The sequence below is a fragment of the Notechis scutatus genome, chromosome 11 (genome assembly GCF_049901735.1).
Source record: "Notechis scutatus isolate UNSWTSFEM ecotype Mainland chromosome 11, rNotScu1.2, whole genome shotgun sequence".
Taxonomy (NCBI): domain Eukaryota; kingdom Metazoa; phylum Chordata; class Lepidosauria; order Squamata; family Elapidae; genus Notechis; species Notechis scutatus.
In genome coordinates this window covers 1,467,414-1,480,796 of record NC_142019.1, presented here as the reverse complement: position 1 = coordinate 1,480,796, position 13,383 = coordinate 1,467,414, and the positions used below count along the sequence as shown (strand labels likewise).

Sequence of the window (13,383 nt, the reverse complement as noted above, 5' to 3'; positions counted from 1 at the left end):
ATAACGCGACTTGAAAGGAGACCTTGAAGATCCTCTAGTCCAACCCCCTGTTCAAACAAAACCCTATGCCACGTCAGACAGATAGTTGTCCCATCTCTTCTTGGCTTTTTTTTCCCCTTTGAAAATATTTCATTGCTCATCCATGAAGCTGCTTCTTCTGAACTGAAGAAGCTTCTTGGATGAGAAGAGAAACATTAAAAAAAAAAAAAACCAAGGAAGTCTGTTAGTTTTGGAAAAAGCACCTCTGAGATGCTCCCATGTAGTTTCAGCCAGTTGATTACACCCTCCTTGGCCCTATGTAAATCTAAGTACTTTCAGAAGACAGACTGAAACTCTTAACCTCCATTAAATGTCCTCCTCCCTCTGGCCCAAGAGAGCCTGCAGCTGAGGGGTGGAGATCCAAACTCATGTTTTCTTGGTGCTTTGCAGAATTTGCACTGGCTGAAGCTGATTAGCTGCCTCCTTATTTCAGTCAGGTGAGGGAAGGTTGGCCTTCAGGAGCCGCCTAGAATAAAAAGGATCCTGGGTAGATGCTGATCTTTTCTGCCAGCTTCCTAGAACAGACAAGGATGGGACCCTTACAGAAACTGGCCATTGTTTTAGCTTGTTGGCTAATGGGAGAAGTGGCCTCCTTGGACCCCCAAGATTATGTCTGGGGGTTTTCTGGCACACCTGCTCCTATGAGGCAGCATTATCTACCTTCTGGGGTTGAGACTTACCCTTATGCTTGGGTAGACGCTTCTCAGGCACGAGCTTTGTCCCTCCTGTCACCTGTGCTGGCCCAGTGTGAAGAAGCCCATGTCATGGTGACCGTGAAGAGAGACCTCTTTGGCACAGGGAGGCTCGTCCAGGTGGAGGACCTGAGCTTGGGTCCAACTGGCTGCCAACCCACGACCTACAACGCTGCTGAGAACACAGTTATTTTTTATGCAGGCCTTCATGAGTGTGGGAGTGTTTTGCAGGTAAGAGGGAAAGGTGTTTTGAGAACCCAATCCTTGTCTCCTTTGGCAGGTCCTAGAATGTAACCATGATAGCCAGTTCTAGTAATTAGAACCAGAATAGAGCTGGAAGGGACCTTGAAGGTCTTCTAGTCCAGCCCCCTGCTTCAAGCAAGAGACCCTAATTTTCAGGACAATAAAACAACTGGCTTGTTCACAAGAACCACAATGTTTCTCTTTCCTAGATACTGTTTTTTTCCCCTTCCTTTCCTTTCTTCCTCTTTCAGTTCTCTTTCTGTTCTAAAAGTACCCTGTTATCTCTGGGAGTTGTTAGAAGAATGCAATTAAAACAGCATTCTTTTGCAAGTCACAACTGGGTGGAACTAACTTTCTGAAAAATGCAAAAGTGTAGAAAAGGCTTTCGTTACTTTTGTGTCTCACCTGGGGTTTGTTTAAAATTTGTTTGGCTGCTAGCTGCCTTAAACTTGGAAAAAAAAACAACCAAGAATTAAAGAACTCAGAACGGGCTTGGTGTGAGGTTTTCTGCTATTCTATGTTTCTGCTATTCCAAGAGTTTGAAGAACCTGTGTTTTTCCCCATACCAAGAAATTCCCCCTGTATTCCAAGCACCAAATTAACTTCTGGTTTATTTCTGTATCTTGTATCTCTCTCTCCTTTCTCTAGATGACTCCAGACTTTCTTGTCTACAGCATTAGCCTTCATTACAAGCCAACGCCTTCTTCCCACAGTGTAATTGTAAGAACTAGCCCAGTTGATGTTCCCATTGAGTGTCACTACCCAAGGTGAGTTCAGAGGATGAAATTAATAAAAGGTGAGGTTGGCTTGACTGTTAGAGATGGTTACCTTGGGTGGGAGGTGAGAACATACTGTTGAATAAAAGAACTTATCCACCCAAGGCAGCAGAATTTCTGGAGATAGCCCTGGTGGATAATGACTTGTTATTTTGGGGAGACCTTACCTGTCTCTTATTTTCAGGAGAAACAATGTAAGCAGTAATGCAATCAAGCCAACATGGATTCCGTTCGCGTCAACTATTTCTGCGGAAGAAAAACTTCGCTTCTCTCTACATTTGATGAATGGTACTTCTTTTTATGTGGTTGCTAGGAGTTGGGAAATGATTTGGTGGCCCATAATCACTTCCAGAAGCCCCCTCTTCCTTCATGAGTTTCCTGAACAGGAGTGTCCAATGAGTTTAAACCTAAATTGTGCACAAATTACATTTTTTTCACATTGGCTTTAGTGAAACCATTTTTTAAAATTGGTTAAAAAAATTGATTCCACTTTTGCATTGCTTTGCGCATAAGGCCAGACAATGTATGTGCATTTGTACATATGCCTTGCAAACATAATTGTGCACAATACACACTTTTGCACAGTTTCTGACTGGCATTTCCAGAGTTCCTAATAATTCTTCAAATTTGGGTGGGGGGTGGGGGAATGCAGATATTGGTGTGTACTGGTTTCTGCATATTTTGGAAGATTGCAGCAGATTCAGGGGGCACACAAAATTTAAAAATGGTTTGACACACCGATATAAGAATTAGGACTGGGGTGCATATTCGTTTGCAGACATGATAGATGGGAGAAAAAAAAAGGACCGTTTGCCCTTATTTGAATTGGGCTCATTAGTTTGAGATTTGCATCCAAGAAGTTGTCCTATGAGAGTATGATGATTTTGGTTTTCAGAGGACTGGAGCACAGAGAGAGCTTCCAATGGCTACCAGTTGGGAGAAGTGATGTACATTCAGGCTCAAGTAATTGCAGAAAACCACACACCTCTCCGACTCTTTGTGGATAGCTGTGTAGCCACGTTGAGCCCAGAGGCAGATTCCAATCCCCGCTATCCCATCATCGACTACAAGGGGTAAGAGTTCCCTCTGGCTATCATCTCTCTTCCCATTTGCACTGAACCTTCTTATGCAAGGGTCCTCAAACTTGGCAACTTTCAGACTTGTGGACTTCAATTCCCAGAATTCTCCCTATTCCTGGCCCACTGCTGGATGCAAACTTTTGGGATGAACAATTCTCCCAGATCCTATATAGGAAGGCTGCTCTATCCTTAAAAGATCAGAAAGCAACCAAGCTCAGAGGGGCACCAAGAATCCCACAAAAACTTGCTAAATTTATATTTAAATTGGGTTTTCTGTTATCTTGGCCTTCTGGTCCTTGCTTGCAAGAAAGTTCTTGTTCTATGTTTGTATCCACAAGGAAAGCCATCAACTCATCCCTGCTATCAAGGTTGGGTTGTTAAACCTCCTTCAGACCTGCTTTCTTTCTGCATTATATAAAAATTCTATTTTAACTTGAAGTGATAGTGCCAATCGCTTTGAATTCCATCTGTGCCCTTGAGTGCTTGTATTGGATGGTAATCCTGCATGTAGTGTGGTTTTTATTGGTTATTTCTGAACCAAACTGGGAACTTTGGGGCTCACAAAGCAGACTCACAACTACATTAAACACAACAAGGTTAGGCCTGTTGTGTGGAGATTGCCCAAAGACACTAAAATGCACTAACTTAACCAAGTGAGTCCAAAGTTAGGAAGCATTGTTGACAAGTGTTGTGTCCTCCAGCTGCCTGGTAGATGGACGATTTGATTCCAACTCAACCTTCTCAATGCCAAGGTTCAGGGATGATGTACTCCAATTCACAGTAGATGTCTTCCGTTTTAGTAAGGACCCCCGAGATCTGGTAAGAGTCCTTCTTCTAAAGCCCAGCTCCTAACGGCCATATTTTTGAAGTTTCACTCTTGGTCATGTCATAAACCTAGGTTGAACCACCTTTTACTTTGTTCCTAGATCTACATCACTTGCCATTTGAAGGTGGCTGCAGCTACTCAGGGTCCTGATGCTGAGAACAAAGCTTGTTCCTTCTATCCAGCTAGGAACAGGTAAGCAACCTGACATTCTTACAGGGTCAAGTCATCTGGCTATTAAGCCAAGTATCACTGTAGGAGGACATTAAGTAGGCTTAGTCAACAGAAATTTGAGCTTGCAACTTAGTTCCTTTGATGTAATTTATCTGTTTCTTTGGAGAAAAATGTTTTAGATTCATTTTATTTTGGAAGACTTGGTGATTATGTTGCTTTGAGCTACACACCAATAGCTTGGAAATCAGTATCTAACCTAACTGGCTATTGCATACTTTTTTTTTACTCCAAGACAGATTAATTTATACACTGTAAGGACCTTCTCAGCTTCCTGCAGTGGTTTGAAGAACATACTTTTCCGTATTTGAACAAGTCTTCCATGAATGAATATCCTGATAGGTGAACCTGTTAGAAATCTCAACTTCCTGAACTAGTTCTTATGCCTGGTTTTTCTCTTATCCCTTACCCTGTTAAATGACTTATTCAAAAATAAAACAATATTTTTTATATAGGGTTTAGCTATACTTAGTACAAATAGTATAAGGTATTTTGTACATGATAGAGTTCTACATAAACCACAATTGGCTGAGTTATTCCGTATCTTAAGCAGAAACCAACCTAACAAACTTGTAAGCCCAATTGATCTTAGGCTAAGTAAATACTTGAACTTAAGACATCAACTATCAGTAACTTAGAATATAGCCAAGTATCCATCCTTTGGTCTATTAAGAGGGGAAAGTATTTGATACTGGAGGCTTTCAAGAAGACACTGGACTGCCATCTGTCAAAAATGATGTAGGGTCTACTGCCTGAGGGGGTGGGGTTGGACTAGATGACCTACTCTGTTCCAATTCTGTTAATCTGACTAAATAAATATTGGCTCACCCTTACAGGAAGTGTTTCTCTTTGGCTTTTTTCACCACAGTTGGGTTCCAGTTGAAGGCACCACAGATATTTGCTCTTGCTGTGAAACCAAGCATTGTGTTCGAACTACGGGTCAAGGTAGCAGCCACTTGGACCAATGGGGAAGACGACTGGGCAGAGACGTGGCTGCTAAATTGGGTATGTAATCGAGGTTTGGTAGAGGGGGAAAAGCTATTCCCTTGAATGATATTCAGAAGCAGCTGTTCTACTTCTTGAAGAATTACATGAGGGACAATTGTGTCCAATTCTCAGAGATTGGCTGTACAAGTCCCTGCAGTTTTCTTGGCAAGGGTTTTCAGAAGGGGTTTGCCACTGCCTCCTTCCTAGGACTGAAAGAAAGTGACTGGCCCTGTCAGGATTGCCATCCTGCTACGCCATGTTTTGCTGGCTGCCAGCCTGCCATACGTAACTGGGAGGAAGGAGGAACTGTAAGGTTGGGATAAGGGGGAAGTTAGCATGAAGGGAAATAAAACTACACACTATGGGAATGCAGCACCGCGAAACCAGGGATCAAGGGAAAAGTTAACCGCATGCTTTGGGCATGAAAAACTTATATCAGGCTTTGGTTCTCTGTAACCACTTGGTTTTAGTAAAGAGTACTTTCCTTAACAATGGATTTGAGAGAGTTTCTTTTCTAACTGACCAAGTTGGGGCAGGTCCAAGCCTCAAGGTCACATAAGCTAGCTTTGTACCTAAGCCAGGTCTAGAACTCAACAGCCTCCAAGTTTCTAGCCTGATGTCTTAAGTCTTAACCACTACACCAAACTGGCGCTCTCTACATTAATGTAAATGTCTTGTGAATCTTGTTCTTGTGCAGATAAATCGAAGGAGGCCAATGTTGACGTGATGCTCGGTCCCATCCTCATTCTTGACTCGTACATGACTTCCAGAACTCCTGACAATCGAAATAAGTTGGTCTTATCAGCAGAACATGGTACAGTATCATGCTGATTATGGAGTTCAGACATTGTGTTAATCCATGATTTGTTGACTAACCATAACCGGATATATTTACATCGCTTGCTAAATCAGAGGCATACAGCTTTTGTGACCTCAGGACCACAGTAATCCCCAGAGCCTTTCCATGTGATTACAGTTCTTTAATCTGACACTCAAACCATTACTTCCATTGGCTTTAGTATTAACTGCATGAAATTTAGTGAAATTCTATATAATTGTCTTACTTGGAGCCAGAAAGATGGACTCGGAGGAAGTCACCCTTTATCTTATCAACAGTAATCTTGTCCAATTATAAATCTGCAAGGAACTTTTGTTCAGACTTTTGACGGGGGCAAATTCCCAGAGTAAAAATTTGGGATAACAGTAACTGTCAACTAAAAAGAGACTTTTGCTTTGAATGAGGGGGACTTGTTGGAGCCCTGACATTAACCTCAATGGCACTTGCTTGTCATTAAGTTCCACTCTTTGTTTGTAGGGAAGGAAAACCAGAATGTTTAGCTCTTCATTTCCTGCTGTGTATGATATTCCTTACTTTTAATTTTCAGTGCAAAAAAAGCTGTTTAAGAGAATCTGTTCTTCTTCTTTTCAGGCTTCTTCCAATTTCCTTGGATGCTGTTGGGGATCATCTTAATAGCCCTTACTACAAGCTTGGCCCTGACCACTCTAGGAATCTTTTGTACTAGGAAAAGACCTTATAATTCTTCTTAAGTTGTTATGCAGTGTGTAAGGATGTTAAAATAAACAAATCAAGCCTTAACAAAAAACTTGTTTCTTTTTATCCCCTACAACTTGTTCAATAAACAAATATATAACTCTGTTTGCATAGAAAACATCTGAAGCATCAAAATAAAGGTTAGAGGATTTGTGTCTTACTAAGACTGTGCTCACTTCAAAAAATAATTCTGAATTCTTTTGGACTTCACAAAGCTACCACTTCTCTCTGTTGTTAATTGAGGCAGTGCTTGGTCACCATTTTCCCCGCCCCCCTTCAATTGAACCTTATGTACAAGCACTTAAAAAGTTGTATTCACTTTTAAGAACTCTCATTCAGTCCTGTTTGGGTCCTCCTAAGCTTGTGGTCTAATGTTATGTTGGGACACAACTTGCTTCAAAATCGTTTGATAAATAAGGCCTTGTGTGGAGTTAGTGGCTTAAAATGTCATTTGGGTTTCAAGTGCTAGATATACTCAGCTTAAATCTTTAAGATCAACTCATAGAATTGCCTGTAAATAAAATACTAACCAATTATCTATGCTGGAAGAATTATCCTTCTGGGTTCAGTTCAAGGAGGGGGGGGGGGGGGGGGGGGGGGGGGGGGGGGGGGGGGGGGGGGGGGGGGGGGGGGGGGGGGGGGGGGGGGGGGGGGGGGGGTGAAGGGGGGGGGGGGGGGGGGGGGGGGGGGGGGGGGGGGGGGGGGGGGGGGGGGTTGTTTGTTTGGGGGGGGTTTGGTGGGGGTGGGGTTGGTGGGGGGGGGTAAACCTCCGTGGGGCTATGGGGTTCTCTACAGGCTGTCCCTAGTCCCAGGTTTGGTTGAGCCTTGCTGGATGATGATGTAATGAAAGGGCTTTGGGCAATTCCTATTATAGCTCTACCTGGAGTAGATCTTTGTTATGTAAAATAGACTGGCCTAGGCCAGAGTAATGGTCCAATGGTCCATTAGCAAAGGTGGGGGTGAGTTTCTGCTTCTGAGTTTCTACTCTTCTTAGGGGAAATATTCTGCCTTTTTAATATTTCCTAGGATATTTCATTTTTCTAGGAGAGGGGTGGGTGCTAACTTCCTACATCTAGAAGATGGAAACTGGGTTTTTCTCAATAACAATGCATTGCCTCTCAGCTCCTAACTTTAAAGTTCACCCCTCAAAATATCAGAATATTTGCAAAATATTAAAGGGTTGCAAAAGAATAATAACACAAGTTCACCCCTCAAAATATCAGCTCCTCCCTCATGCCAGGATTTTATTTTATTTTTTTTAAATGTTATTGGCCAACCAGCTGCAGTGACCTCTGGGCAGCATGCAGAACTAAACATTTTTAAAAAACCAGCTTAAAATATTAAATTGGATTCATTTTGCAGATTGGGGAGGAGGAATAGAGTGAAAAGCAGAGAAGGGCTTAAACTTCAACATTCGTATGATTTCACCAATGAGGCAGGGCTATGGCAAAACGTTGCCCCACATTTCAAACAAAAATCCAAGATATAAAAACTGAATAACTTTTGTTTTGTACTCTTATGGGCAGCCAGGCAAAACCTTCCCAAAGTTCCTTTTATATACTGAATTGGGAACTGAGATGGAAAAGCTGAGATCTTGAAATGAGCCTTGCAAAAGAGCTGATACACGCGTTAGCTATTTAAACACATGCGGTCCCCACGTTCAACAGAACACGCGTCGCCCCAGCAAGCAACAAGAGCCACTAACGGTCAGCTGACTTGTTCTCGGTCAGCTGATGCAAGGGAAGCTCTTCAGGGATTGGCTAGGAGGAAGGAAGCTGGAAAAACAAGGAAGCTCTTCAGGGATTGGGTAGAAAAGTAAAAAACAAGGAAGCTCTTCAGGGATTGGGTAGAAAGTGAAAAAAAACAAGAAAGCTCTTCAGGGATTGGGTAGAAAGAAGTGAAAAAACAAGGAAGCTCTTCAGGGATTGGGTAGAAAGAAGTAAAAAACAAGGAAGCTCTTCAGGGATTGGGTAGAAAGAAGTAAACAAGGAAGCTCTTCAGGGATTGGGCAGAAAGCAGGCAGCTGGAAAAACAGAAACTTTTCAGGGATTGGCTAGAAGGAAGTCAGGTGATGCAAGGGAAGCTCTTCAGTGATTGGGTGGAAAAGAGAAGTCAGGTGACTCGCTTTGCATAGGAAGGAGGGTGTTGCTCAGATCAGGGGAAGATGGTGAGTGGGGGTGTGGCTTTATTGCTAAACAGGGGGAAAGGGGGGTTTTATTTTTAAGGATTAGAGGAGAAAGCCCAGCTCTTTAAAAGAAAAATTGGCGCAAGTGCAGAAGGGTGCAGAGTAGTGCATTTGTCAGTGCAAAATCTCAGTAATTCTAAAATGGGTGGACTTCAATTCCCAGAATTCCTCCAGCCAGCTTGCATTTTAAGAATTGAAGTCCACCTAATGCTGGCAGGAGGAATTCTGGGAGTTGAAAGTTGAAATCCATGCATGCTAGATGGAGAATTCTGGGAATTGGAGTCCATGCATGCTGGTTGGAGGAATTCTGGGAGTTGAAGTCCATGCATGCTAGTAGATGGGGGATTCTGGGTGTTGGAGTCCATGCATGCTGGCTGAATGAATGGGAGTTGAAGTCCATGCATGCTGGCTGGAGGAATTCTGGGAGTTGAAGTTCATGCATGCTGGCTGGAGGAATTCTGGGAGTTGAAGTCCATGCATGCTGGCTGAAAGAATTCTGGGAGTTGAACTCCATGCATGCTGGCTGGAGGAATTCTGGGAGTTGAAGTTCATGCATGCTGGCTGAAAGAATTCTGGGAGTTGAACTCCATGCATGCTGGCTGGAGGAATTCTGGGAGTTGAAGTCCATGCATGCTGGCTGAAAGAATTCTGGGAGTTGAAGTTCATGCATGCTGGCTGGAGGAATTCTGGGAGTTGAACTCCATGCATGCTGGCTGGAGGAATTCTGGGAGTTGAAGTTCATGCATGCTGGCTGGAGGAATTCTGGGAGTTGAAGTTCATGCATGCTGGCTGGAGGAATTCTGGGAGTTGAACTCCATGCATGCTGGCTGGAAGAATTCTGGGAGTTGAAGTCCATGCATGGTAGATGGGAGATTCTGGGAGATGAAATCCACCCATCTTAAAGTTGCTGTGGTTGAAAAGTACTCAAACTTTGTTTCTTCCTGCCAGAGGTTTCGATTCTGTGGAGATTTGGACTGTCCTGACTGGGTCTTGGCAGAAATTAGCACTTTGGCTAAAATAGTAAGTGATTTTTTGGGGCCCTTTGAGTTCCATGAATATTTTAATTATTTTAAGATATGGCGGTATTAGCATTTTATTGCCTACTTTGTAGCTGGATTTGCCCCATTGTAAGATTTTGCCTGACAAACTATCGTTCTCCAAGGGAGGATTTTAAAAAAATCAAGATGATGGTTATGACACATTTTGGTATTTTTTTCCAGTCTTCGGTGAAACTCAAGCTGATCTGTGCCCAGGTTCTGAAGGATGTGCTTGGAGAGGGCATTGATGTGAGTTCATGCTCAGTCTCTTTTGTGGATGCTTTCCAAACTCAGTTTGCATAAATCCAGGATCAGTAAGAGAGAAGCACTTTCAGATTAACCCTGTGAAATGTTATTTTTTAAATAATAGGTTCAGCTGCCCCATTCATAATTGTGTTTCCATGGCAATTGAGTGCTTAAATTGGAAGCTCCCAAAAGAAAATTCTGTGATGGATTAAAAAATGTTTTGTTGTTGGGACTCCCCAGTGTTAAGTTTGAGCTGACCCAAGCTAGAAATTGTTCTTTTGTCTCTTGCAGTATGACAAAATTCTGAAATTAACATCAGATGCCAAGTTTGGTGAGTATCCTTCCCTTCTATGTCCAAGGGCTAAGTTAAGATACGGCTAAGCCAATTCCTATCCTGTCACCATTTCTCAACTGAAAATTGAGAATCAGGGTTGCATTTACTTCCTTAGTATTGGTGCTGAAAGCAAATTCGTGCATGGGGTATGCGCACAAGGTGCTGTACTTCAACTGGTATCTTTTTGCAAGAGGCTTGCAAAATTGGTCATCTCTGAGCAGCTAGCAAAAAATGACAGATCCTGTAAAGCTATCTCTACCTTACATGTTCATCTTTGAATTCCAAACTACAGAGACCAATGCTTCTCAACCGTGCCAGCTTTAAGATGTGGTAATGAAACAAACAAAATGTAGCTACTTACCAAGCACATCTAAATTATTATTAAAATAACCAAAACATCTTCACAATCCCCAGGGCATGTCACAACTTTTGAGCAGCCCTAATGTTTGGGAATTGAAAGTTGAAAAATGTAACATGCCAGTGGACTTCAACTCACAGAATTCCCTAGTCAGCCATGACACTGACAGACTGTGGTTAAGTTCTTTTCCAAATAGGTAAATGTTGAACAAAATGTTTCAGCAAACCTACATACACAGTTCTGGAACAATTCATGGCCTTGAGCTGATTATAGAAGGGTGTTTTCCCTATTCTAGCAGCAACTTTAAGATGTGTGGACTTTGACTCCCAGAATTCCCCAGCCAGCATAAGTCATTCATATCCTTTTCAATAAAATGTGTTGGTCTGAAGACTTGCTTCCGACAACCATTTCCTTTCTTTTTCGCTCTGCAGAATCGGGAGACGTGAAAGCCACTGTCGCTGTCCTTGCCTTCATTCTCTCAAGTGCTGCCAAATACAGCGTGGACTCTGAGTCCCTGTCCAGCGAACTTCAACAGCTGGGACTGCCCAAAGGTGATTTTTGAGTTGTTGCTTTTAAAAACATAAAATATTAATGGTTCTTCAGAACTACCTCTAACCGTAAATAAAAACTTAAGAGGTTGAAGGAGTACAAATCCAGAGGGAGAAATGAAATTTGGTATATGTTGTATGAAATAGAGGGGAAAAAAATCTGAATAACTTTGGAAAATATGCATTTGTGGGTTTTCATTTCTAACTGGTTGGATTTTTAGAGGAGGGCGGGATTAAGTAAGTTTTAAGGAGCCAGAGGATTTGGGCTGGTGGCTTAACTTAGCTGATCTCTTGGTTGTAGAGCATGCCGCAGGATTGTGTCGGTCCTACGAGGAGAAGCAGAGTCCTCTGCAGGACAGCCTGAGGAAGTGCAGCCTGAGATGTAAGTCGAACTCCTTTGCTGGTTCCAAAATGAAAGGTCACTTGAGGGAAACTGTCCTCTGCCGCCTTTTCCCAGTCTGGGATGTTTTTGCTTACTTGTGGGAAGATTTCTCAGCATCACAAGGGGCTTCACAGATTGATTGGAGAAACATTCTGTAAAATGCCAACAAGGCTGAACCGCCCCGTCAAGGAACACACAAAGCTGCTCTTCTTAGACTGGAATATTCAGAGCGCTCAGTAGTACAGGTAGTCCTTGATTTATGACTAGACCCCTAGTGACTGTTTGAAGTTATGACAGACCCTGAAAAGGAGATTTTAACAATTCAGATTCCAGGTTCTGTCACTTAGACCCCCTCTGTGGTCACATGACAGGATTTTTGGCGCTCAGCAACCAATCTACATTTGCGGCCGTTGGAAAGGCAGATGGAATTCTGCTTCTGGTACAACTATTTGATTTAGCTTTTTTAAAAACATTCATTCGTCCCTGGTGGTGGTGTTTCTTCTTCTCTTCTTCTTCTTCTTCTTCTTCTTCTTCTTCTTCTTCTTCTTCTTCTTCTTCTTCTTCTTCTTCTTCTTCTTCTTCTTCTTCTTTTCTTCTTCCTTCTTCTTCCTCCTCCTCTCCTCCTCCCTCCTCCTCCCTCCTCCTCCTCCTCCTCCTCCTCCTCTCCTCCTCCTCCTCCTCTTCTTCTTCTTCTTCTTCTTCTTCACTTTTATTGTCATTGCACCTCGTACAACGAAATCATATACCATCTTCAGTGCACATCATGACCATGACCATGAAAATAAACACAAACACACATACTTAACCCTTCACACATTGAACCAGAAACCCCCAACACTGCACTATACAGCAGAATTCAAAAGAGCTACTGCCCTGGGATAGAAGCTGTTTTTCAGCCTATTTGTCCTTGTTTTTATTATTCTGTACCGTCTGCCAAATGGTAATAGTTCAAAAAAAGGGTTCCCAGGATGAGATGGATCTTTGAGAATGTTTTGAACTTTTTTAAGGCAGCGGGAGCTATAAAGCTGTTCCAAAGAGGGGAGAGGGCAACCAGTGACCCTCTGGACAATGACATTAACCCTCTGGAGTGCTTTCCTATCTGCCACTGTGCAATTGGCAAACCATACAGAGGTGCAGTATGTTTCTCCTCCTCCTTCTCCTCCTCCTCTTCTTCCTCCTTCTCCTCCTTCTCCTTCTCTTCTTCCTCCTCCTCCTCCTCCTTCTTCTTCTACTTCTCCTCTTCCTCCTCCTCTTCCTCCTCAGACAAATCACAAATTAAAAATTCATAGTGCCAGAATATTTTGAAAGCTGCTGCAATCTTAAGATTGGGTGAATTCCTTGGCAATGCCCCTGTCGCATTCAAGGGGACTGCCTTACACAAACCATGGCCGAAAACTTTCGATACCCTCTGCTTGCAGTGAATTGCCTGGATTCTGTTTCGTGGAGAGTGGATTACACCCTTAGTTCCAGCGAGCTCCGGCAGGTCAACGAGCCAGTCGTTCATCTCAAGCTGAATGTGAAAAATGTTGACCAAAAAGTGACAGAGCCTGTGGCGATGACATTGTCGGCCGAAAAGTTTCGCGTCTTACTTGCTGGTGAGGAGTTAAACATTTCTACAGCTTGGAGAAGGCGAGGGGCTGCTGGTTTCTGTCAGAACCTTATTTATAGCTCTGTTTAAAGAGGCAAAATGTTCCCATTCCTCTTGTAAAATCTCCAAAGGCTACAGGCATGAATCCCTCACCTTTCCATCTGCCTCTTTCTAGCCACCGAAATGGGCACCACTTTGTAGACGAAACAAGCCGGAAGTCAAGGCTGCTTGATCACACAGTGTGGGAAAAATATTATGCTTTTAAAAAAAAGAAACAAACGTG

General features: G+C 42.9%; 2 protein-coding genes and 1 long non-coding RNA gene across 3 annotated transcripts in view; 2 read left to right on the top strand and 1 right to left on the bottom strand.

Annotated features, from left to right (window-relative positions):
- Positions 1 to 380: 380 nt before the first annotated feature.
- ZP3 (zona pellucida glycoprotein 3) lies at positions 381 to 6,542 on the top strand. Its single transcript, XM_026684515.2, has 9 exons — positions 381 to 962; positions 1,623 to 1,741; positions 1,935 to 2,038; positions 2,646 to 2,823; positions 3,531 to 3,648; positions 3,756 to 3,847; positions 4,752 to 4,888; positions 5,568 to 5,684; positions 6,300 to 6,542. Exons 1-9 carry the CDS (start codon positions 531 to 533, stop codon positions 6,416 to 6,418), a joined length of 1,416 nt encoding a protein of 471 aa, XP_026540300.2. The 5' UTR covers positions 381 to 530; the 3' UTR covers positions 6,419 to 6,542.
- LOC148129676 (uncharacterized) overlaps positions 5,542 to 13,383 on the bottom strand; it is an 11,719-nt gene continuing 3,877 nt past the window's right edge. Inside the window, exon 3 of the long non-coding RNA XR_015750765.1 lies at positions 5,542 to 5,645. This is a non-coding gene — a long non-coding RNA (uncharacterized LOC148129676). The remainder of the gene's footprint in view (positions 5,646 to 13,383) is intronic.
- Positions 8,508 to 13,383, top strand: part of COMMD4 (COMM domain containing 4) — a 6,903-nt gene continuing 2,027 nt past the window's right edge. The window contains exons 1-7 of the mRNA XM_026684506.2: positions 8,508 to 8,589; positions 9,556 to 9,627; positions 9,828 to 9,893; positions 10,182 to 10,221; positions 11,014 to 11,133; positions 11,432 to 11,512; positions 12,931 to 13,107. Of these exons, the coding sequence (XP_026540291.1) occupies positions 8,587 to 8,589; positions 9,556 to 9,627; positions 9,828 to 9,893; positions 10,182 to 10,221; positions 11,014 to 11,133; positions 11,432 to 11,512; positions 12,931 to 13,107 (559 nt within the window). The 5' untranslated portion in view covers positions 8,508 to 8,586. The remainder of the gene's footprint in view (positions 8,590 to 9,555; positions 9,628 to 9,827; positions 9,894 to 10,181; positions 10,222 to 11,013; positions 11,134 to 11,431; positions 11,513 to 12,930; positions 13,108 to 13,383) is intronic.

Excerpts from the sequence above, each read along its gene's own strand:
- ZP3 (XM_026684515.2), top strand. The coding sequence starts at position 531 with ATGCTGATCTTTTCTGCCAGCTTCCTAGAACAGACAAGGATGGGACCC. Across the intron at positions 963-1,622 it reads AGTGTGGGAGTGTTTTGCAG|ATGACTCCAGACTTTCTTGT; the intron begins GTAAGAGGGAAA and ends TCCTTTCTCTAG. Across the intron at positions 3,848-4,751 it reads TTCTATCCAGCTAGGAACAG|TTGGGTTCCAGTTGAAGGCA; the intron begins GTAAGCAACCTG and ends TTTTCACCACAG.